The sequence below is a fragment of the Trematomus bernacchii genome, unplaced genomic scaffold (genome assembly GCF_902827165.1).
Source record: "Trematomus bernacchii unplaced genomic scaffold, fTreBer1.1, whole genome shotgun sequence".
NCBI classification, from domain to species: Eukaryota; Metazoa; Chordata; class Actinopteri; order Perciformes; family Nototheniidae; genus Trematomus; species Trematomus bernacchii.
The window spans coordinates 3,602,615-3,627,024 of NW_022987720.1; the positions used below are offsets into that span (position 1 = coordinate 3,602,615).

At 42.5% G+C, this 24,410-nt stretch overlaps 1 protein-coding gene across 8 annotated transcripts in view; it reads left to right on the plus strand.

The window, feature by feature from the left end:
- The window catches only part of nhsl1b (NHS-like 1b), a 102,261-nt gene that overhangs the window by 52,560 nt on the left and 25,291 nt on the right, over positions 1 to 24,410 (plus strand). The window contains exon 1 of one of the 8 annotated variants that reach the window (XM_034144077.1): positions 22,428 to 22,502. The exons of the other annotated variants lie outside the window; for them this stretch is intronic. Coding sequence (XP_033999968.1) covers positions 22,448 to 22,502 — 55 coding nt within the window. The 5' untranslated portion in view covers positions 22,428 to 22,447. Of the gene's footprint in view, positions 1 to 22,427; positions 22,503 to 24,410 lie in introns of those variants that run through there. 8 annotated transcript variants of the gene reach the window in all.

Genomic DNA, 24,410 nt, shown 5'->3' on the forward strand with positions numbered 1-24,410 from the left:
AGACGTTCAGAATGATGTTAGAGCCAGTCAGGGGGACTTTCTGTATTTCTATACTGAGACAAGAGGAGTTTCTTTGGATGCGAGTGTTGCACTGGGATGTTTCCAGGGACAATGCTGGAAAAGATTTGTTTTGGGTAAAGTTTGAAAAGACAATGGCCGACCCCCTGTGGAGGAGTGAATGACTTCCCCAGACAGAGGCCTTAACTCAGCGTGCAGGTGCTCCTCTCACTCCATTCAGACCTATGCGTATCCATGGTAACCATTGTCCTTTCACTAAAGCCTTCCGCTTCACTCACACACACGCACACACACACACACAAGTATTCACAAGCACATAGGATCATTTATATTTATTTTCTACTTTTGTAATTGCCATATTTCTGGATTTAACTTGAACTGGATGTTAAACTGTTTTAATTTTTTTATTTTGACACACACACACACACACACACACACACACACCTCCTGACAAATAATAAGACCTATTCATGTGCAGTGGGCTGTGAGCGTCTAACCGCCGTGCATGCTGGGTCTGAGCAAGACGTTCACACACACACACACACACACACACACACACACACACACACACACACACACACACACACACACACACACACACACACACACACACACACACACACACACACATTTCAACAGTACAAACATGTGTTTTTGTGTCACTGTAGAAACACCCCCTGCTGTGATGTTATGATGCTGCTGTGTGCCGGCCCCCTGATGTGGTTCTCTGGGGGAACTGTTGGACCCACTTTGTCGTGCTAAGTGCAATTCAGGCCACAGTCTGAATCTTTTGGCTGGCCCTGTGGGCTATGTGTGTCGACCCAATGTTTAAATGTGTGTGAGTGTGTGTGTACTGGTTTTGGTTTTGTAATCAGCTTGCGTGTTGGCTGACTGTCCTTGCTAAGGAAATGATAACCATCGGTAATGGCTGTTTTAGCCCTCGGCTGTCTGCTGAAACTTTGGCAGCATAACGACCACACACAGCGTCCCCCTATCAGCCCATAATAGGTTGGAATGTACTAGTACTGGAACTAATTATTATTTCCATAATGTTTTTTTAGATTTAAGGTGAAGAATTAACCATGACTTGCTCAACTAACAGTTCCAAATCCTCATAAGTTTTCTTATACAACTGACATACAGGGTATCCGAGATAGCCCACCTTGTAGAACATGTGCCCCATTTGCAATCATCTGTGCTCTATCCATAATAAGGGCAACATTGTAATATACACTTGAGTGTCTGTGTTGTATAGCAAAGTATTAAGCCACCAGGGGGAGACATTTGCTTTAGTAATGTCAGGAAGTTCTTGTCACCTTTTTACATTTCTCTTTTCTTGTTGACCTTGCTTTCATTCATTTGAATGTCTTCATTTCTGTCTGATGGTTGGTTAATTACATTTTGATAGCTTATAGGACTTCACTGCAGTATACAGTCCTCAGTTTTGTCCAGTTGTAGGCTCGGCCGGCCTACAGCCATTAATCTGACTATATCAATAACCTTTGCCTACCTTACAGCCGAGCGGATCAAGCAGACAGTCTGAGGTTTTTACAAATCCTCACAGCTCTCACCTTGTGTTTTAATCTATGTGTAGCTCTTTGGTTGCTGCTTAATGTTTCTATCTGGTGTTGGATGGGCTTAAATCTGTCTGTGTTTGATACCTCTTGGTTCGCCTAGGCCTCAATCTGTGCTCCTGTCAGTTCAGCTGCAAATACATTTATCAACACTTGGAAACTGGTTGTTTTATCCACTTTAAAGAACTAGGTTTTCTGTATTTTTAGCTGGATTTCTGTACTTGGTAACACTTGACTTGCTAACAGTCAAATGAGGGTAAACCTGAGGCAGTAGGTTGATACTTGTCACACATGGTGAAGCTTTCTTTAGACTTGAGTTTGCGTCACGGAAGTTAACCAACTGACACATATCACGCTAAGTCTTTTAAAACTTCAACACATTTGAGCACTGGAGGTGATGTAGTTAATTATCTTCAGCTTGGTGTCCATCTGTGTTGGGCTGGAGGCTGGATAATCTGGGTTAACAGATTAGAACAGCAGCGCTGAGGAGGAGAGGAACAACACATGGAGGAGCTGAGAAGAGAGAGGCAATGTGGACGCCACAGTGCAATGCTGCTCTCAGATTGATGGAGGAAGAGGAAGGAGGATGCTCTTAGACACTGAAAACATTTTTGAACACTCTTCTGGAAGATATGAACACATCACTAATTTACCAAATGAAGGCGTCTCAATTCTTTGGCCATGAACGTTTTCTTTGACTTTTTGTGGATGGTTTTCCCACTATTGTTTTGGTGATTCTTCTGGGTCATCGCAAAGGATAGCAAAGCATTCAGAAGAAAAACATGGTTTACCACAAGTTCTTATTAAAAAGTCTCTTTGTGAATCTTATTTTTGCATCTTTGGAGTATTTTTTTAAGTTCTTGCGGTCGTCTTTGGGAGTTCAGAATTCCTGCTTTTGCAAGCTCCCAGGCTGTCTGTTAGATGTGCAACTGACATACATGCAAGATCTTTAATAGCCTTGTGCTGCAAGAGTTCTGTAAAATATTTATTTTGGAGTTAAATCTCGAAATCTAACACTGTGCACAAGCCTTTTCCTTTGTCAGGCAAATCAATGCAAGTCAATAGGATCCCCTGAGAGAGGGAGAGGAAGGACAAAACAGTAGGAGGAGACAGAGGGGGGATTGGGTCCCCTGTGGGATGCAAAAAGCTCCAAACCCCCGTCCTATCTTCCCTGAAAGAGAGGGGGAGGCCTATTGAGGGTTTGGGAGAAAGAGGGGAAGTCTCCCACAGTCACCCCTCCATCCCACCAACTCAAGTGATTGTCCAGAGAGAGAGATTGGGTCGTGCAAGGAGAAGGAGGAGGAGTTGGGTGCTTTGGTCCTTGATCGAGCAGGGGAGGGTGGCCGTTAGGGGGGTTTGGGTCTTAGCAGGAGATGATCACATACGTGCACTGCCTCTCCTCGAAGCCGGTGGTCAGCTGCTGGCACAAGGCCTGCTATGAGGACCCCTCTGGCCAGAAACGGACTCTGTGCTCCTTGTCTGCTAAGAAGATGGGGAACAGCTTCCACCACCAGGCCTTCCCAAGCCCCAGGCCCGCCAGGCCAGAGGGCTGCCTCCGAAAACGTCTGCTTTCGATATCAAAGGTCCATCAGAGGCCGGAATCTCTCTGGACACCCAAACCGTTACTTGGACCAGTCACCAAAGGTTCACAGAAGAAAACACAAACCTCCCAGGATGGCAAAGGTACAGACTACAGTGCAAACATATTCACTGTTGTGGGGTTTGTTAGCTTGAAGTTGTGGAGTTGGAACAAACAAACTTAGTAGTAGTTTCCCAGAAATGTGTTGTCTAAATGACTAACTTCTTAGTAGCTGTAAACTCCAGACTGTTATGGCTGTCCTCTCTCTTTGAACTAGATGTGATTATAGGGGTTATAGGGGTCTTGCCTTCAACTGCCAGGGAGCAGTCTCCCTGAGCCTCTTAGTAAGACTTAGAAGACTTAACGTGACACCAAATGTTGTTTAGTTGCAGTAATGATTGTGGTATTTTTGTCTGTTGGCAAACAGGGTCCTACTTCAAAGAGAATTGAAGTCACCTGAAGTGTTTGTGAGCGATAATTATACACTGTTTGTCACCGTGCCAGAAAGTCACGACCCATGAGTTAGCAGCTCTTCCCAAGCTGGACTGTGTCTCTTCTTATTAGGTGATTTCCATCGTGTTGAAACTAAGTGATCTTGGTCGTTTGTCTTTGTGTGTGCAAGTGTGCATCCTAAGTTGTGTGTGTGTTATTAGGCCGGGTGTGTCGAGCGGCTTCTATACAGATCGTGGTTTTGTGACCTCGGAGAGCTAATGGCATTTGGTGTTATGGCGGGGCTTCAGGCATGAACTGGATGACCCCTAAAGAGAAAGGCTCTCATGAGAACTGTCACTAATGCACATTACTTACTGTCTGTGAAATCTGTGTGCCTTTTGTTTGTGTAGTGACATTTTATTTCTGGTTTATTACCTGTATAACTAAATACTTCCCAAGTGGTCTTGGACAACAGAGTTCAAATTATTATTATTTTCACCGGCAGCAAAGAGGGTCAGAGATCTACATTCTCGATTTTTACTTGCTCCTAGATAAAATAGGTTTATTTATTAGTCGTTATCCAAAAACAACAAAGCTTAAAGTTAATTTATGTTTTATCCGCGTTGCTCTCAAACACTTATAAGAAGTGTTTTGACTCGCTCTTCATCATCAGCTCAAGAAAAAAATATTTTGCCCTATCGGAAAGTGCGTTATTTTGAGTTGAATTCTACTTTCCCCAGAAAAAAAAACATATTGTGAAGCACTGGACATGTGTTTTAGAATTGTTTATTCATTGAACGTATCTGTCAACCTCTTGGTGGGTGCCTGTTTCTCATCATAAATGCATGACCATGTGCACGCCTGCATCTTGACCATGCGTCTCGTTTTGGACAGTAGCACATCAGAACTCCCCTGGGTGTCCACCCCTGGGAACAAGACACAATAGCTAGCAGCTGGAGGTGATGGGACATGCCTGCAGGGAGGTGTAACGGAGCTGACAGGAAAAGGGTGATGGGGCTGACACTGCTGGGGTTACTGAGGTGACCCACTTTCACCTCAGCCACTACATAAAGGAATCATCAGGGACATAAGAGAGAGTGCTGCTGAAGGATGTGACAGGATCTGGCACATGATCATTATTTATTTGCAGGAATACTCAAGGATATGACGTTACAGTACTTAAAAGTGCTTTTAATGAAAAACCCAACCAACAAGAGGGATACCTTTCTTTGCATATAACTTTAATAACTTACTTTTTTTTTATTGTTGGAATCTCATATTGAGTCAGTGTCTATCTATCCACCTTAAAAAACACTTTCTAATGTTTGTTTTTTTGCATAATTATTTAAAACCGCCTTGTGCGTTAAGCATAACAGTATGGTGCCAGACGAGTGCAGTCCGTCCTCACGCCTGCTTTGGCTAACAGGCAGTGACAGCTCAAGATGTCGCTGCCATGGGTACAGTATTGTCTGGGCTCTGTAGGTTGAATTAAACCTCCCTCTGTATTCATGCACCGCTGAACAGAAGACCCTCCAACACGCTGAAATGTTGCTAGTATGTCTTTTGTCTGCATTTGTTTCCTGTCTGCCCTCCATACTTTGTGTTTTCACACTTCTATCTTCCTGTTTCCTATCATTTTCTTACAGAAGATATGAAATGACAACACTTTTGTCTTACCATCGGCTTTCCCCCCCTTCCTACTTTTCATTTATATCAGTTTTAGTGGTGGAGCAGGTGTGCCACAAGATCCCCCATAATCCCTCTCAGTGGGAAGGCAGGTTCAGCTATCGACTAATCAGTGCCAACAGCTCCCAGGGGAAGAGCACCTGGGGGAGGCCCGGCTTGTAGAGTAACAAGATGAGGCCAAATCAAATGGATTGGCCACATTTATGTGGGGGCGCTGCTGAAATTCAGTTAGGGTAATGTAATTGTGGCGATGGCAATCGGGAGTAGTTTTGTCTCGGCCTCTGCTCTATTTTATTGCCTTCAACTCAGTGTTTCATTCAAACAAAGATAACCACATTTCCCATCTTTTTAAAGTGATAATAACCATGGGCAGTCGTCTGATGCTGGCTCCACAATTATAAAGGTTGCAGGTTCAACTTTCATCAGAGCCACTGTGCATTAAATATTTATGCAGTCATGGTACTGTAGGTAAGATTTTACCTTACGTTTTTATAAACCAGTGTCCTCAACTCTTGTGGTTAAGGTGACAGGATAGCCATTCTCGCTGTTTGACTGTGAATACAACTCTATAAGAGTCATTTTCTAAACCATGGCCCGAAAACCATCAAATAATCAGCTTAGTCAGTCTTTCCTCTTACTGTAGGAGTTAAGGGTTTTACTGTAGGTGTTCAAGGCGTACACACTCAAACATAGATGAATAAAGACGAGTACACACTTGGCCATAAATGTGCATGTAAACCCCCCCAATAGCAGGTTGGAGGTGGCAGAACAATGGAGTAGAGAGCATGGCACAAAGCTTAATGAGATGAAGACAAGAAGGGGATTCCACACACACACACACACACACACACACACACACACACACGGGGGGGTGGTGTGTGGGGGTCAGGGGTTGCTTGGGGTTGTTCAACTGTAAAATGGGTTAAGGCTGTGTTTTCCTTCAAAGCAACTGTCTGCCACAATGTCTCGCTCTCCCTCTCTCATTGAGGGAGTCTGTAACTGTGTTTGTGTGAATGAGTGTATGTCTGCTTTCTTTTTACACCTTTTAGCCTTTCTAAATATAAAAGTACTACTGCCAGTCCAATCCACATTCACTCCGTCCACATCAATTTACACTTTCATTTGGTTATGAGACAAAGGAGGTAAAGTGTGATAGCTAGCTGTGAATCCAACAGATGGACACATCACGGCTTGTTGGGAGCCTAATAGGTAATGTCTGGCTAGTGATTGGTTAAAAAGGTGCTATTCTATCTTGTGTTACCAACAGCTAATGAAGTCATCCCTGAAATATTGGGAGGTAATTGAGTTTTGCCGAGTTCAGTCTGTGTGCGTGCGTCTTCATGTTTGTTTTCGTATATCCATAAATCCCAAGAGTCTTTTTCAGTTTTTGAGCTTGACATATATTACTTTCTCCATTTCTCTCCGTTTGATTTTGTTGCACTCTGTTCTTTGTCTATGGGTTGCCATTGACAATTCATTGTTTTGTCATTATTAGTTGTAAGACCCAGTCCAAAACCTTAATGATTTAAATGTACAAACCTTGACAGAGATTGCTCAAAATGTATAATCTAAAAACACAGAAGGTTTGGCATTCGTGCTTCAAAATTGACGGTAACAAGTGTTGTTTGTTTGAATTTTGCTAGCGACACAGATCTTTCTCTGTTCTTTTGATTGTAGAAAAAGCAAATCACAGATTTACAAAAGAAGATTTTTGCTCCAACATATCCCAACTATCCATTAATGATAATAAGCCAGAAGCAAATTGTGTAAGCTAAGGTTCTTTCCATCATTTAATGATCCCATGTTTTCTTTTTGAAATAAGATTTGATGACAGTGTTAAGATAGCACGCATATATATTTTCCATTGCTTCGTTATTGTCTTTCTGTGTGCGTGTGTTGCTTGACAAATTGTTGTAATAATATAATGTGGTCAGGTTAATAGTGTGGATCTGGGCACAGCTGTGTTGTCATTTGGGAGGCTGGAAGCGGTGGAGGAGGGCCGAGGAGTGAGTCAGGGAGAAGAGTGATTATTTCAGGAGGGATCAGGTGTAGGAGACCCTCATGGCCCCATATGTCTACAATTGCGTTTTACTTAACGGCTTAATTATCACATCACGGCAGATAATCACTGACTAAATGGGTCGGAAGAGAGAAATACAGGAAGCTTTCAAACAGAGGTTTGCTTGGTTTGAATAACAACATTAATGTAGTTCATTTATTGTGCCTCAGTTTTCTTTCAGGGCAGCATTTCCTTTGGTTTCTAATTCTTGTTATTTTTATTTGTGTCATTCCTAATTCACTCACTCAATGAACTTTTGTATTACTGTTTTATGTCAGTGTTTCCACGCTGCTGCCTGCTCCCTGTTAACAGAGGGAGCCTCCTGCAGGTCGGGTCAGTGTATTGCACAGTATAGCACCTATTGTTGAAGAATAACCTGAAGGTAGCTTTTGATAATATGGCTCATCTGTAAGCATGTCTTCTATCTCCTCTTTCGGGTTCGTTGGTATTTGGTCTATTCATTTGTTCCTATAGTTACAAAGATGTGTCACCTTAACACAACCGGTTAATCTGGTAATTGAATTGATGACTGATGCGTGGCTTCTTGTTTTCTATGTCGTACATGTTAATGCAGTCAAGTCACAAGCATTTGTAATATATAATATATTGTTTTATTGCACACTGACAAAAAGCTGTTTCTTTATTCACTCTATAGAAAAAGCCACAATAAGCTGGATCTCAACTGCGTTGGAAATTCAATTAATAAATGAGTTTGTCTTAACACTTACAGACCTTGACAACAAATGCGATTTAAAGACTTAATCTGTTCCAGCAACAGCTTTGGCCATCTTCTTTAGCCTCACTCATTTTAAATAGTGGTCTTGTTGTTACTAATATAAAAATCTAATTGTGCCTTAGTGCAGGATAAGTGTGTTTAAGCGCTCCGCGGCTGCGCCTACCTCAGTCACAGCTCATTTATTTAATGAGCGCTGCAATGACAGGAAGCTTTCCACCTCATGCTGCTTCGAGTCTGGCCCTCCAAGGATTCTGGCCCCGTTTGCCCTACTGACCGGTCTGCTCTCCGTCTGCACACATGCTGACATTCCTGACTTCTACTGTACGATTCACAATAAGTGCACAGTCTTCCTAAAACCAAGGAAATGTACATAAGGAAATATCCAGTATACCCAAGTACCGAGTCAATTTGGGCTCTGAGAATTGTCCACATGATCAACAACAAGCATAGTGATGCACAGTTAACAGTATTGTTCCTTTATTTTATTTTGACAACTTAAAAGACATATAAACATTTCAAGTTCCAAGATCCAGTCCTTACAAGCTTCCATTGCATGTTCTTTAAAAACAGCAACCATTCAAAAAGAAAACAGAAGTTTATTGTAATTTATTTATCTGGTCATCTGGCTACTCGCAAAACATTGAGTGAGTGAAAAAACTAAAAGAACAATCTGCCATACTCTTTTTTTCCCCCTCTACCAGCCACAGACCCCCTCACACCTCCATCATGTACCCCAACCCAGTCCACTTTTTCCTGCCTTCTCCTCCGCCGCAGGCTCCTTTATGTCCCTATCAGCTGGAGGTTCCATTAAGCCTCAGTAGGCAAAGCCAAGCCTCTGAGAAGCTCATGTCCCCCCATAGAGACTGATTATAAAAGGGGCGAGAGAAGGAGAGAGAAAGTGATTTTAAGAGCCTCTTTAAATCTGTCTCGTTAATGAGTTGTCCTCACCATAGCAACGTTTATGGAGGGGTTTCCACTCCACATGTGTGGATGAATTAGAGGAAAAGGACAAGAAAGAATGTAGAGCAAAGGAACCTACAGCCTTTTCCTTTGCTTGTAACACCACAGGGGAGCGTGCACTAGTGACTATTTGAGTCCAATTTTGTTTATTTATAGTAGAAGCTACATTCCTAGACTATTGTTAACCTAAGAACTATGCAGGATGACATTTTAAAAAACCATCACATTTGTTAGTGGTTGCTCACAGATACCACTAGGTGGTGGTATAATACAGACAAGCATGTGGACTCTGAGTGGGAACAGCAGTGCTTCTAGTAGTATTAAAGTTGATCTGTGATTCATCAATTTTAACCATTATCGAAATGACTTTAGATCTCACACATAAAAACATTGTTTGAGACTTAATTGATAGCATTACCGTGATTACCAAATTACAGTTGGTTTAATTGGCCATCAGACAGAACGCACCCATTAATCCACACCAAAAGTAGACATATGGGGCGTCACATACAATTTAATTTGGAATGATTGCAGCCTTATATTTTGGGAGTATTTGATCAGGGAGCTAGCCTGGTTTCCCTCGGGGCCCATTAGGAGGGCTCGCTCATTTCATCCAAGAGAGGTCTGCTCTCTCTATTAATGCCTCAGATGGGACAGGAGGAGGGGGAGGGACGGGGAGGCGAATGGGTGCTTTATAAAGAAGGAAGGGGGGAAAGGAGATGGAGGGAGGGATTAAGTGGATTTGGGGTCCTGATTTTTTTCTCAGACAGGGTCTCAACATAGGATTATCAATGGAGGAACCCAGATTTACCACATGCACACACCAGTGAGCATCCCTCAGTCTGTTTGACAACACCACCAATCACTGTATGTCTGTCTCTCTGTGTGTGCGTGTGGTGTGTGTTGTGCAGATGATACTGATCCATGTTATCTTATAGACACTAAGCCTCTCCTGAGACATATTTAACCCTCTCAGTTTTTATCCTGGGATTACAACACACATTCCAATACCATTGCTACACTAATAGATTTATTAATAGCACTTGTGATGAATGAAACTTTTTTTTTTTAAGTGTACACATGAAGATAAGTTATGTTCCGAGTGTTGTTCAAACTCCAAAAAGCAATGCAGCTACAGTAATGTTGTCCTGTAGTCAATGCTGATTAAAAAAAAAAAATGTTTAAATCATTTGACAAACACATGTATATGTGAAAGAGTAAAACATATTTATTTATGTTCAATACAATGAATATTTAGCTATTCAGGTGGCACATCAGACCCTCTCGTATGTCACCGCCCTCCTCCTCTGCACCTTGTGCCACTGCTACCCTAGGCTCTGCTGCTGCTGGTGCATCCCATCCATCATCATAGGCATCTCCATGACTCTCGCAGAGGTTATGCAGAGCACAGCATATCAGCACCATAGATTTGACAAGTTTGACATCAGAGTCATTTCTTTTCATGAGGCAACGCCACCTTCCCTTCAGTCTACCAAAAGCGTTTTCGACCACGACCCGTGCTCTGCAAATGTTCCTGTTGTATATCTGCTGTTCTGCTGTCAGCCCTCCAGTGTCAGGGAACGGTTTTAAGAGCCAGTTTTGCAAGGGATAGGCAGAGTCTCCCAGGATGTAATAGCCAGCATTCACCCCACCAATGTTCCTGGTGCAAGCTGGAAAGTAGTTGTCACGACTGGCCAACTCCCACAATGTGGACAGTCTCAAAACCTGAGCGTCATGCAAGCTCCCAGGCATTCCTGCAAACACATTCCAGAAAAGTCCCTTTTCATCTACAACTCCTTGAAGGATGATGGAGTGCCAGCCTTTACAGTTGACATAGTCGCAGTGGTTCTCCTGTGGGGCCAAGATGTGTATGTGTGATCCACCAATAGCACCTACACACTGTGGGAGCCCCCACCTGTTCTCAGTGTAGTCAGCCATTTCTGCAAACTTCTCCCGGTCTGGTAAACGAATTAGTTCCGGTACTAAGAACAGTGCAGCAGCACAGAAGTCTTGCACACACCGGCACACAGTTGTGTTGCTCACTCCGAAAAGATGTCCAATGCTTCTGTACTCTGAGCCGGTCGCAAGCTTCCACAGTGCGATGGCCACCCTCTTCTTTAGAGGTATACACACGCGGAATGTTGTGTCCTGTCTCTCCATCGCTGGCCGCAGTTTGTTGCACAGGTAGGTGTAGGTTTCCTCAGACATCCTGAAGTTCTGCACCCACTGAGTATGTGTGAAAGATGGAACAGTCACATCCCACCAGTCGGTAGCTCGGTCGAACTTCCAAACACATGGTCTGCGGCGGCGACTTAGCAAATAGTGTAACTTCTGAAATACACAAACAAAAGCATACATTTTAATACGTAAAAGTGGTAGCTACAATTCATTAAATACTTGAAACACTTTGGTCGTATACAGTGGCGGCGCCAGGGTATGGCTGGGGTAGGCTACAGCCATACCAAGAAATGGCTTAGCCCCACCTCAGCCCCACCATGAAAAATGATGTTAAAGTAAGCTAAATAAAGTCCGTCAACTCGCGGAGTAAATTGCACAGACAGCAGTTAGTAAGATTGATTTCAGTAGCCACTTGTCTGGAAATACCGAAGACTAGAAACAGTTTTGAAAACTTTTGTCACGTAGTGATCATCTTCTCAATAAAACATCTTTGATAATGTCTTCTGGCCAATCAGAATCACGATAACGGCGTGGTGTTGTTACAGGAAGTCCCGTCGGAGAATACTTTTGCTGTAGTACATCTCTATACATCGATACAACATTACGTGTTGATTTAATAAGACCCCACGGTTTGATGATTGATAGGTGTGGGCTGTCTTTCATTTTGACACAGAACAATGGGGGCTATCCACCCTTATCCACAATGTAAAGTAATTCACACAGCCTCTTTCCTCTTCTCTGTGAGGAGCAGCAGGTTCAGCTTTCAGAACAAAGTAACAAAACAAAAATGGCATTCATTTTTTTTTTAAATGTGTAGTAATAGATGTATGTATTTTTCTTCTCAAGAGAGTACCAGAATGTGTATTTTGTGTTAGTATTTCAAAAAATCTCCTGGGGGAAAATCCCCCAGACCCCTCTGCAGGGGTTGGGTTTTCAGCATGTCAACTCTTTCACCTGTGGGGAAATTGCAGGATTGGCTCCAGGTCTCCGTTTACTACAAGACATTGCAAATACTGACTTGAGCCCCACCACTGTATGGGTTAGCCCTACCATAGATTACCCAACAAAAATACTCTGGAGCCGCCACTGGTCGTATAGTGAGCGTGACCGTAAACACATTGCTAGTTAACGAACGTTAGCTTACCAAGCAGCGTTGTCGTTTAGCAGTGTAGTAGTCTCTGCGTTGTAGGATTGCCAAAACTCTCCCGTTAGCTTCTTCTGTATTTCGTCTTGCTATACGAAGTCTTTTCTGAAACAAAGTTTGCCTCCTTGTTGTGATAATAAACCACAAACCAAGAAACAAGTACACGATCGCTTCCGTATCCTCCATTGTTGTGGTGTTTGTGAGTTGTGTCGCCTTGAAGATGAGGTCACGGCAGTTTTATGCAGCGTCGCTCCGCCCGCCGAACAGCCGATCGCCCCGCCTACACTGCGTCACTGTTGTTGTGAGCGCCGTTGGGGAGAAAATCAGCGACGTAAACGGTGACGTCATGACGCAGCCGCGGCAGCACCAGTCGGGCTCCGGACGGTGTGAACAAAACGGGGGTTGAAAAGAAAAACCGGTTCCGAACCAGAAGAGCTCAAGCACGGAGCTAGAACGGGAACCGCGTTGGTGTGAAAGGGGCGTACCGAACTTTGGCTCAGCGTGGTAAACAATTGGTCAATAGCATCCAGAGTTTATGATGAGGTAGCAATGTTTAGCCTGAAGGCTAGTGCTGCTGTTGGATTATATGACATTATTTTAGCTTTATGTGTTATTTTTAAAAGTGTGTTTTCTCTCTCTGTTAGGCTTGCTTGTACGAATGAAACAAGCTGGATACAGCAAACCTTGTTAACTGCTCTGACTTGTTCAAATTGCTTGATTTAACTTGATGATTACCAATGGTTCATTCATGAGTTGGGGCATCTTTGTGAATTTAGCTAGTCAAACACAAAGCTTCCTTTTCTGCTCCAATTGAAGGCTTTTTACAATGAGTAATCAAAACAGATTTGCTGTTAAAAAGACAAAAAAAGGATAATTGTCCATGGAGGTATAAGGGGACTAAATACTAGGACCGCACCACTACATTGCATAGATTTACCAAACATCATGACATTTATTTTAGGTCATACCCTCCATGCCTTGTGAAAGCAATGTGTAATGTGTAGCCTTATCCAACAAACTAACTAACAGAGAGGGATTCAAATTAGATCAATGTTATGGGCCTGGTTTACAGAGCCAAATCCACTCATGCGGGGTGTGAATGTATCGGTTCATAACCAAGATCAATGCCAGCCACCAGGACTGGCATCCGACTTCACATCTAACCTCTGGACTGTGCTGCCGCCTCGGGGCTGATTGTCTTGCTCACTTCCTTCATTTGTTGTCATTGGTCAATTGTTTGTATTTCTGAAAGTTCACCCCAATTCCCCAAATGACCTACTGTTGTTGTTGTTGTTGATGAGAAGTGAGGTGCATTGTGGGAAGTGTATCAAACGTGTCTGATTGCTCCAGTGGTGGAGGAACTGTAGATAAACACACAGTGTAGTAGACACACACACACACACACACACACACACACACACTCGCCTTCCCTCCCTGTGGTGCAGTATAGCCCCAGGTGGCTTGTTGCTTCGTGCCCTTGAGCTACTGGAGGCACTTAACCTAAATTAGCTCAGTCTGTCTCTGTGTCTAAAAACCCTCTCTTCAGTAGCATGAGCTGAGCACCAGGGTCATGGTAACAGCAAAAGCAAAACACTGCTTTATAACTCAGCTCATGTGTTTCGTGGTTCGCCTGTTTTGCATGTGATTGGCAATGAAAATATGCTGCTGTCATCTTGGTTGATCACTCTTGATTAAAGTGTTGATTGGAAATATGGACCTTATGAATCAGATATAGTTAAAATGATTGAAGTAATATTCCAGCTGCTACCTATTGATTCCCAGCTTGGACATAATTAACACACACCGTTAATCAAGCCAGGTGTGATGTTTATGAGTGGGGCTTGAAAGTATCACACTCAAAGTGAACTACAAGCACACCACTCACATGAATCACATCTGTGTGTTCGTGACAGATTTATGGCAATTTGTGTGTGAAGTTAATTATAAAATTGGATTAATGATACATGCAGACACACACACACACACACACAGCGCAGGCCCTTAGGAGAGAGGAGCAGACAGCCCTGTTGTGAAAATGTAGGTCAGGAAACAGCCAACATAATGCTGTGTGTGTTGGCACCCCTCACATGAATGCTTGTATGCACATTAACTATAGGCTACTGTTTTGTCTTGTAATATATATGTGTAAGATCTAACTTGTGTGATTGTGTGTCAACAGCATAAACATAGACGCCTACAGCCAGGACAAAGTGTTCAGGGATGTAATATATTAATCTGGACCTCCCCGAAGGTCTAGATTGTAATGAGTGACGTTGTCTAAAGGCAGTAGATTGTAGTGAGAGCTGCAGGCACACGTTCACACATGCATATAGTATGTACAACATACACACACAAACACACACATAATGATGTCAGCAAACTGCTGCTAGCCAGTGACACACACAACCACACTCAGGCCTTGTGGTAATTGATTTGCCGTGTCCTTGGAGGGTCCACTGGAGAGGGAGAATCCAGGAGGGAGAGGGAGAATCCAGGAGTCGATATGAGTGGAGACAGTGTGGCTGGATGGTTATGGCTCTTAATGCAGTCTGGTGCTGCCAGGGGTCTGTCTCTATGTTACAATACCAGTGGAGCTTTCCACTGGGGAAATTATTTTATGATAGCATGTCAGACATGTGTTACGCACCTGCCTAGTGGATAGGAATTGCTTCATTGAATAAAAAAATGCTGACAAAATCCACATAAAAAAAAAAAGAAGCTCAACGCTGAAATCTCAAAGGCCACAATGCTTCTCGGTTATTACAGAAACAACTAACTGAATGTCTTTCCTCCATGTCCTGCTCACCCTATTGGGTCCAATTTGCTGTGCATCAGAAAAATAACTATGTTTTGAAAACATTTCTGGACCAAATGACTGACTAATAGAAAAATCTACAGAGCTGCTGGTGTAAGGGAGTCTACAGCCATGGCAGCAGACATATCAGTGCTTTGAGCTCAATGCCACATTCTGCAGGCTAACATGTTACATCATGACGTTGAGATGCTTATATACAGCACAGGAGGCTGATGGGACTGGCAAATACAATGGATTTAAGTAATGTGTCAGAAACAACCAATTTCATTTTAATTCTTGCTGAGGGGAACATGAATGCCTGTATCAAATTAGGATATATCATCTGGGCAACATGAAGATCTGGACCCAATTTTGTTGCAATCTTTGTTTTTTGGTTGTGTAACTACAAAACGTGTTGTCCCACATCCTTACAAACCTTCTTGTTTAATCTTTTTGTCCTGCCAACTTCAGGGGGGGCCAACAGGCCAGTGGGGTTGGGTCGCATTAGATGCAATACTGTGTTGCCTGGGGGAAATGGACGGTTAGCTACAAATCCATCCTGACAGGGACATAAAAGCCTCAAAACTGCCACCCTCCTGAAGGCCCCAAAAGCTCAGGCGTACAAATCAGCCAGCTCGTAAAGTAACCACGTTGTAACGCCCTGCTCAACAGGCGTGTACATTTGAAAAGTGACCCGCCTTTCATTGTTCTGAAACTGACATTAGGCTCTAAAGGTTGACTTGTTAAATGAATGTATAGAAAGGACGTTTTCGCGGTTGCACGCCCCCATGTCAGTTGGTACTCCTGTATCTTTTATTGTTTTTAGTTGACCTGGGCTTTGTTTTTTAAGCTTTTCGTTGTGGGTCCTTGTTTTAATACGGTGCTGAGGCACAGAGTTGTCATGCACAACAATGTTTTTACAGGACAGACTAGACTAATGCAGTCTTGTCTGTTCACTTGCCGACAGAGAGGTGCATACATCCTCTATCTGTTCCATCTCATTTTCCCTGGCTTGAATTTCAAAGGGGGTCGGGTGGGGTCAAGGGAGGGAAAAGGAGGCATGACCGCCAAGCCTGCTGGGCTTTTGTGTATGTTTGTGTGTATTATAACTGTTCTTCATGCATCTTTACCTATGGATACTCTGCCTTCACACTCCATTTATCTGTCTTTTTCGCTTCACCCTGCCCTCCATCCCTGACTTTTCTCTCCCAGCTGTCTTTATCTCCGCTCTCCCGTTTCTTTTGTCCCCCTAAACACTGCCTTTTCTATCCTGCCTCGCATCGCTACTCAGCAAAATGGCTCCGCTTCTACCACATCAAAGAATCTTTCAACATTTTGTGAATGCAAACTTTGCTTTCCCATCTCTTCCCCTTCTTTGAAAGTACTTTTGAAAAGTTATGCTTTTGATACCATCTCCATTTTACCCGCACATTAGTATTGTGCTGCACTTTTCAAAGACATTTCTCCGATTCATCCACATTCACACATATCAAGCTGTGTGAGAACAGCTACATGGTGTTTGAACAGAAAACACAAATACACGTGGGCCACCACATCAATGCGGTGATATTTGTGAAACTGAAAATAAACAAATAGACCAGTCTGATTATGTGAGTGATGGTGTGTGCATGCTCAGGGCGTACTCAAAGGGTTTTCTCATGGATCACAAAGGAGGAGCAGCCTATAGAGGGAGGCCCCACTGCCTTTTATCACAAAGAATAATCTGGGGTACAACACAGACACACTCACAAAATGCAATCAAATCTCCCCAATTATTGCTATTAGCAAAGTAGCCTAAAACGTTGTGTGTGTAACTTGTACACACAGACACACACAGTGACAAGATATGTATCACACACTTGCATTTAGTGGCAGATAAATAACCTCTGCGCAAACACAAGGCTGGGAACTTGTTTTCAAAAAATGACATGTTGTGAGTGAGCTACTTCACTCCAATGTGTCTCCTTAAGTCTGACTTATTTGAACCCCCGCCATATTCTGCATTTAATCATGCAAATGCACTGCTTATGGGACTGTCTGTATGTGTGTGTGTGAGAGAGTGAGTGTGTGTGATGGAATCCCAGCTGCATCAATGGAGTAGGTCAGACGGAAACACCAGAAGAGGGACGGGGGGGGGGACGGGGGGGGAGTAAAGGAGCGTTACCCAGTAACCTCTGTCTGCTGAACAGACCGAAGTGCAACAGAAGAAAGACAGCCAGACAGACAGACGGACGGACGGAGAGAGTTAGAGAGACAGACAGGAGGGATGAGAGGGAGACAGCTAGGGTTTGGTGTCAGAGAAAGCTCAAGGTGTGTGTGTGTGTGTGTGTAATGCGCGGGAACTACACCTCATGCTAAAATCATCAGTGCCAGAAAAACAGTTATCGCAGCACGTTTACTCAGCCAAGGCTCTCTGTCACCTTGGTTTCAGTGTGTGTGTGTGTGTGTGTTTGAGAGAGAGTTGTGTTTATTCAGGAGTGAGTTTGAAGTTGAACCTATAGCTTAACTACCTTTTTATGAGCACTGTAGAGAGTGGTTTCCCTCTTATCTATGTGTAGCTTCTTTATCACTGTAATCGAAACTCTTAAACTACAGCATACTACTCTGACTCATGTAATAGCTCTCTAATGATCACAGATTTGTTTGTGCAGTCTTTCTCATGTTTACTTACTCAAAGAAAATCCTGCATTGAAATATGGTGTATGATCCTTAACCCCTCAACCATCATCATGCTGAACTTCCTCCCCCGCTCCCTGCGCTGTTAGATAATTCATGCCCTGCTCTATATCTCAGAGACCCGGCGATCAGGTTCTCATTGACCCCTGTTGCTATGCTTTCATTCACAGAGATGAAGGATGCAAGAAAGGGGGAAGGGATTAAAGAGCACGTTTTTGCTGTACTTGCTATAAATGATAGATTTTCATTCACAGAAAAAGAGAGATGGGATGACATAAAAGGGAAACCCCCCTTTTTGGTTTCCTGATGTTGTTCTAAGTTTTTTTTCAAAAATGTGTATTTTCACTTGGAATTTCATTACAAATGAAAACACTGATACTTCACAGATGCTATCAAGGATTTAGCTCCTTGCTTAAGGGAATCTTTCACTTAATTGTTGAGGAAAGATGATTACTTAGCTAAAGTTGATGTATTTAAACCAAATTCACATGTTGTAGTGATTCTGTATCAACTCTGTTACGATGTGCAACGCTGCATACAAACAGATGCAACGTGTTTGCGTGCGCTCATGTGTGAAACAAATACTTGGACTTGCACTTTCCTGCTTATCGCCACCTGGCAGGTTTTCTACAAGCTAATGGGGAGGTGGTGTGCGTGGTACAGACCTGAACAGAAAGAGAAAAGAAAAGAAAGGGAGACATGGAGAGTACAATCATTATAGTCGTTAAAGTGCTCATGTCTTCAAGATAGATATGAAAAGAAAAGTGTGGATGAAAAGAGAGAAAGACATTAGTGGATCAAGGAGAGTTAGGAGTTTTTACTAGGTCAGCTTAACACTTCCTTTTTAAGTCCAATTATAACATTAAAAGCTGAGACCTGTCAGATGGAGGAAGGGGGGGGGGGGGGGGGGGGTCCGTGTGTATGTGCAAGGCAGGTTCAGGCAATTGGGGAATTTGAACGGATGTTAAATAGACTACGATATTGAATGAGAGAGGGATGTGTGTGTTTTGGGGATTGATCGTTCTGTGGGGGCTAAAGGACTGGACGGAATTGGAGTTGAATCGAGAAAGATAAAAGAAAAATAATTTTCAGGGGTTTTTCGTAGGTGTAGATGCCTCTGCCAGCTTGGTTGGGAGATCCTAAAGGTGTGAATGCGAAGAAAGGAAGAAGAGCATGAGCCCCTCATCAATCTCTCTCCTAGTATCGCTCCTGCAGGTTCACCCTTGAGTCCTAATCATGTCGAGTGTGCAACAAGACTGGTTCATTATTCACTTCGCCCCGATTTTTTCCTATCACGTGAACATGGTTGTTTAACAAGAAGAGATAATCATCATCTTGCCATAGGCCTTAATAGTAGTAACCATGTGTGGTTGTGTTGAAATGCAAACAAAGCCAGTTGTTATCCTCTCAAATAATTGTTTAATCTTGCGAGAATTAATGAATATAATTTGCACACAGCTAATGTAGTGAGTCTTTATACATTTTTTTAAAGATGCAGCAATTTGATTCAAGTCAATAATTGGATTAGTTTATTATTTAGCAACATTTTATTTAAAAAGGATATGTAATCGTTTTTTGTTAGTTAGACAAATCAAGTTATTTTAATGTTACCTTGGGAATAAAGGAACCTTTTTTTTTAAATTAAATAATAGATTCATTTAGAAAATAATGGAGATCAAAAAAGTATCTTTGGTGAAAGTCCTGGTATGTTTTGCTCATAAAAAGAAAAACAAAGCTAATAAAGCCACAGCTTAGGTAATCAAGATGTATTAATTGCATGGCTAAATGCTAATACGAGTAGAATTGCTCCTTAATCAGGTTCTTAACCCCCGATGTTAAGCCTCTTCCTCGGAGCTCCTGGTTTCATCCACAGAGTCCTTCCGCTTCCTTCATACGCTGCTTAGAGTATACACAGATGAAAGATTGATATTGTTTGGGCTAGGGGCTTCCATTCTTCGGTGGGAGTGAGCGGAAGGATGTCGGGACGTATGGCTGAATGGATGGATAGCTCTAATCCAAGAGGTGGCCTAGATTTGAAGCCATCCTTCAGCGGATAGAGTTGTTGACCTGTCTGTCACTCTGTGCATGTGTGCCTGCGTCGACAGTCCTGAGAACAATAGACTCTTTAATGAGTGATGCCGCTTAGGCTCGCGTCTGCATAAATGATCCTAATACTGTACGCGTGCCAAACAGTACGAGACACAAGCCAAGCAGAGCTGGTGACAGAACATGGGGACTGAAGTTAGACACGTGCTAACACCCTATCAGACAGACTTGGTGACCTGACCTGTCAATATAAATGGACATACTGTACTGCTATACCTCAGTTGAAAGTATGGGCTTTCATTTTTGGTTAATTTGTCTAAAATGTATTATTGAATGTCAAAAAAATGTTTTAAATAATTGCCCCTCAGAATTTCTCAAAGCCTTTACAATACTTGTTTTGTCTGATCAGCCCAAAACCTAAAGAAATGTAATTTACATTTGTGTATAAAAAAGAGCATTGTCATTGATTAATTTAATGATTATACACTAAATTATTAATTCGTTATTGTTTTGGCAAATATTTGAAGTGCACTGTCTCAGATTTTATATGACACGCACTGTAGGATTGTGGTTTTATATAAAGTATATATATGAAGTTTATTGTAGGACCATTGATACTTAATAGTATCCATATGGTTTTGATGGGGAAGTGTAGCCCTTCCAACCATAAATGTCAGTCTGGGAAAATCTTCAACATTATTTTTATTTTAAGTACAACATGTCAACACTTCATGGCACTTGTTATGTTTAAAAAAAATGATAGCAGCCACTTTGAATCAACTTTAAGTTAAAATAACTCTGTTATTTACAGTATACACTAATAATAATAGTGTCTTGTGAAGACTTTTATGAAAGTCAAACACAGGTTTAACTCTCAGGAAGAATACAACATTCATAGAGACATATTACCCTTGTTAAGTGCTTAATAACTCAAGGGCAAAAGCCACTGCAAAAATACTGTGAATAGACACTACCTGTACAATGCAGAAATGACAAATGTTACCTTAACCAACATACACGTAAATAAATCCAAACTGTTGTTTACAGCACTTCTGAGTCTGGCTGAAAGTCTCAGATGAGCAAGGTCGAGGGGGGGGGGGGGGAGGGGGGAAACCTTTCTACCCACAAATTCAAGGATCATTTGCACTCCCATTCAAGCTCTTGTTGCAGCCCCCTCCCTCCCTCCCCTTATCAACCATTTGGGCTGAAAAGAAATACGTTAGCATAGGGAGGGGCCGTCCTACACTCGTTGGTGTGTGTGGTTGTGCGTTTGCATTTATTTGAATGGCTGTGTGCCGGAGTGTGTGTGTGTGTGTGTGTGTGTGTGTGTGTGTGTGTGTGTGTGTGTGTGTGTGTGTGTGTGTGTGTGTGTGTGTGTGTGTGTGTGTGTGTGTGTGTGTGTGTGTGTGTGTGTGTGTGTGTGTGTGTGTGTGTGTGTGTGTGTGTGTGTGTGTGTGTGTGTGTGTGTGTGTGTGTGTGTGTGTGTGTGTGTGTGTGTGTGTGTGTGTGTGTGTGTGTGTGTGTGAGCAGATTGGACAATGGGAGGATTGTATGTGATCTATATTCATGTGGCACAGATTCAGTGGCCATGTGCGCACACAGCAGGCTGGGAATGATCAGATGGAGGAAGAGGGGTTCATAAAAAAACATCCAGAGGGAAGAACAAATTAAAATAATATATGGAAAATAAGCTCTATTAAAAAAATTGGGTTTTAGATAACCAAAGGCATCGGTTTAGTCCTTTTAAGCTAATGTTGTTTTACTAACCATGAATTGGAACAAATTGAGACCAAAGGAGATAAATGTCAGGGCTTTAGTGCATTCTACTGTGTGTAATAGTGTTTCCTGTTTGCATTACACTCTGCATACAGGTGGGACCTGCATTCTCCTGAGAATACCTCATGAAAAGCTACATTTGTTTTCAAGGGTGTACAAGCTTCTCCCGGAGAGGTGACTGATAGTTTAATTGGATGCATAAATATTCCCCAGATGAGTCTGTCAAAGCGGCAACACACTGATACTCACACTGAGCAGTGTACAAAGTCAGGAAGAGAGCGCGAGGAACTGAAATTAAAATTGAACTGCGTAGTAAAAGTGCACGGTTTGCCTGTTCATTCTAATAAGGCATGTTTAACTTTCAGCTATATCCAGAGTCCCGCAGAGTGAAGAAGAAAGAGGGTGTAGGGAGAGAAGAGAACGAGTGATGATGAGAAATGAAGGGAGAGGCAGCCAGAACTCCTTGGTAACCAATGCACAGAGGAACAGAGGGGCCGGTCCTACACCCCTCCCGCTCTGTGTGTGTGTGTGTGTGCGTCTCCGAGGACTGGACTGCCTGAGGGGGGGAGTGTTGGACTCAATGTGTGTTTAGAGAGAGAGAGAGATAGGTTAGAGAATCATAGTAGACGCTCGCACACACTCCTAGCCGGGCTGCGTGTAGTAACAATGTGAGCCGAAACCAGAACTACTTCATCCCCTATTCCTCTCTTTTTACCTGGATTTGGATATTTTGTGTCTGTCAAGGACAGTTTTTTTAAAATAGAAAAACACATACATTTAACCGGAATAATGGTGTTTATCGGGACCTCGTTAAAATCTGTGATTAAATACTTCAAAAGGAAGGGTAAGATGTGTTTTATTCTACTCTATATTGATTATCAATGCGTCTGAGAAGTATCTTTTGCTTATTCTGATCAAGAAAATGAGTTCAAATGAACAGGAGTGGATCTCAATTGGTTTTTGTATCAATTTGACAGGAATATTTAAATACTGTAATTACTCCATTGGTCCCTGCTAATTTGAATGGCCATTTTGAATCACGTTATTGAAGCTTTGCTGTATGTAATGTGTACACAGAACATCTTAAATGATTGATATATACTTTCAATAAAAACAAATGCTTCACTGCTGACTCTGCTGAGCCCAGGGACGACCCTCTGTTGCACCCTGTTACCAGGTAACCACTGGGACAACACTTCACAGAGCCGACAACCATTAGCCATAAATGACCCGACAGCGTTTGTTAAGGTAGCAGCTGGAAGCATTTTGGACAACAGCCACTCGATTAGATATAGTTGGGCCATTTTCTTTCTTTCTGGAACAATTTAGACGTTTTTTAATGTTTACTTGGTTCTAAATTCTCCGGATAATCTGATCTTGATATTCAAAGAAACAATTGTAGGTCTGTTTGCCAAGCATGTACAGTGGAGTGCAGGAGTAGTTCATGCTCCAAGGCTGTATAGTGTAGTTATTCCTTCAATGGCTGTGTATTAAGCAAATGAGGGTTTAACAACAGGAGAGATAGGTTAGATTAGAGTCCGCACAGTCAGCTGACTGTGCGGACTCTAATCTCAGGTGTATTTATAACATGTGTTACAGTCAAGGCTGAGGTGATATTGTTAATGATTAGCTCAGCGTTTTCCTACCTCACGCGTCTTATCTTGCACATGTCTGCACTTTGCGCCTCAGCTGGGCACCTTGGTCTTCCACTGCAGTCCAGAGACCCCCGTCTTTTTTATACTATCAGGACTGCACACACTTTGAAGATATAAAATAAGTAAACAAAGTAAACTGCATTGATTCTATGATATTAATAATCATGTGAGGCATAAAGATACCCTTGACATTTGACAATTTTCAATATGACATTACGTTTATTACGTTATCAGAAATATCCCCTATAATCCCTGCGTTTGCAACCCTTTCTTTAACTATGTTATATCTCCAAAATCTACCTGAACAAATGATATGATTATCCTTACAGAACATAGAACGTTTTATTATGCATGAAAGTCAATACTATATTTGCTGGTGCATGATTGGGGACCCAGTTCAGTATTAACGTAGGTTATTGATTGTAACAGCTAATAATGAGAGTGCGTGTCTACGTGCATTCAAATGCATTTTCCAGTTGTCCTGTGCAGCCTCTGATGTCGCCTGTTTGTGTCCATCAGAGTTTCCCCCTGTTTGCTCTGAGTTTTAGTGGATGTAGGGATGTAGATGGCCAGAAGGATTAGAAGACTCCTCAAAAGACTTCGCGCCAGAGTCCAGTGTGTGTGTGTGTGTGTGTGTGTGTGTGTGTGTGTGTGTGTGTGTTGAGGAGCTAGGGCATATTGTGGCACTGAAAGGCCTGATGTGGAGACCGATGCAGAGGGACAATACAGGCTTTGTGTCCATAGTCCCCATGTCCTTGGTCTGCCTAGCCCTGCTGAGGTCTATTCAAACCCCACGATCTGAAAGGGGCTGGGGGAGGGCTACCTGTGCTCAGTGTGTGTGTGTGGGAGAGCAAGAATATTAGAAATTGATTAAGTAGACCCTTATTAAGCCAGGCAAGCTGATTTAATGATGTCATCTTATTTACTCACAGCTGAAGTGACACTGCCTTGCATATTGGTCTGGTGTGAGCTCCAAAATAAACTACCAGCCTGCTTTTATAACCTTCACATTTCAAATTCAACATCAACTATGTGGGTTTTTCAAGCAACTCTCCAGTCTGGACTTGTGTTCAGAGGATTATTGCCTATTGAAGATT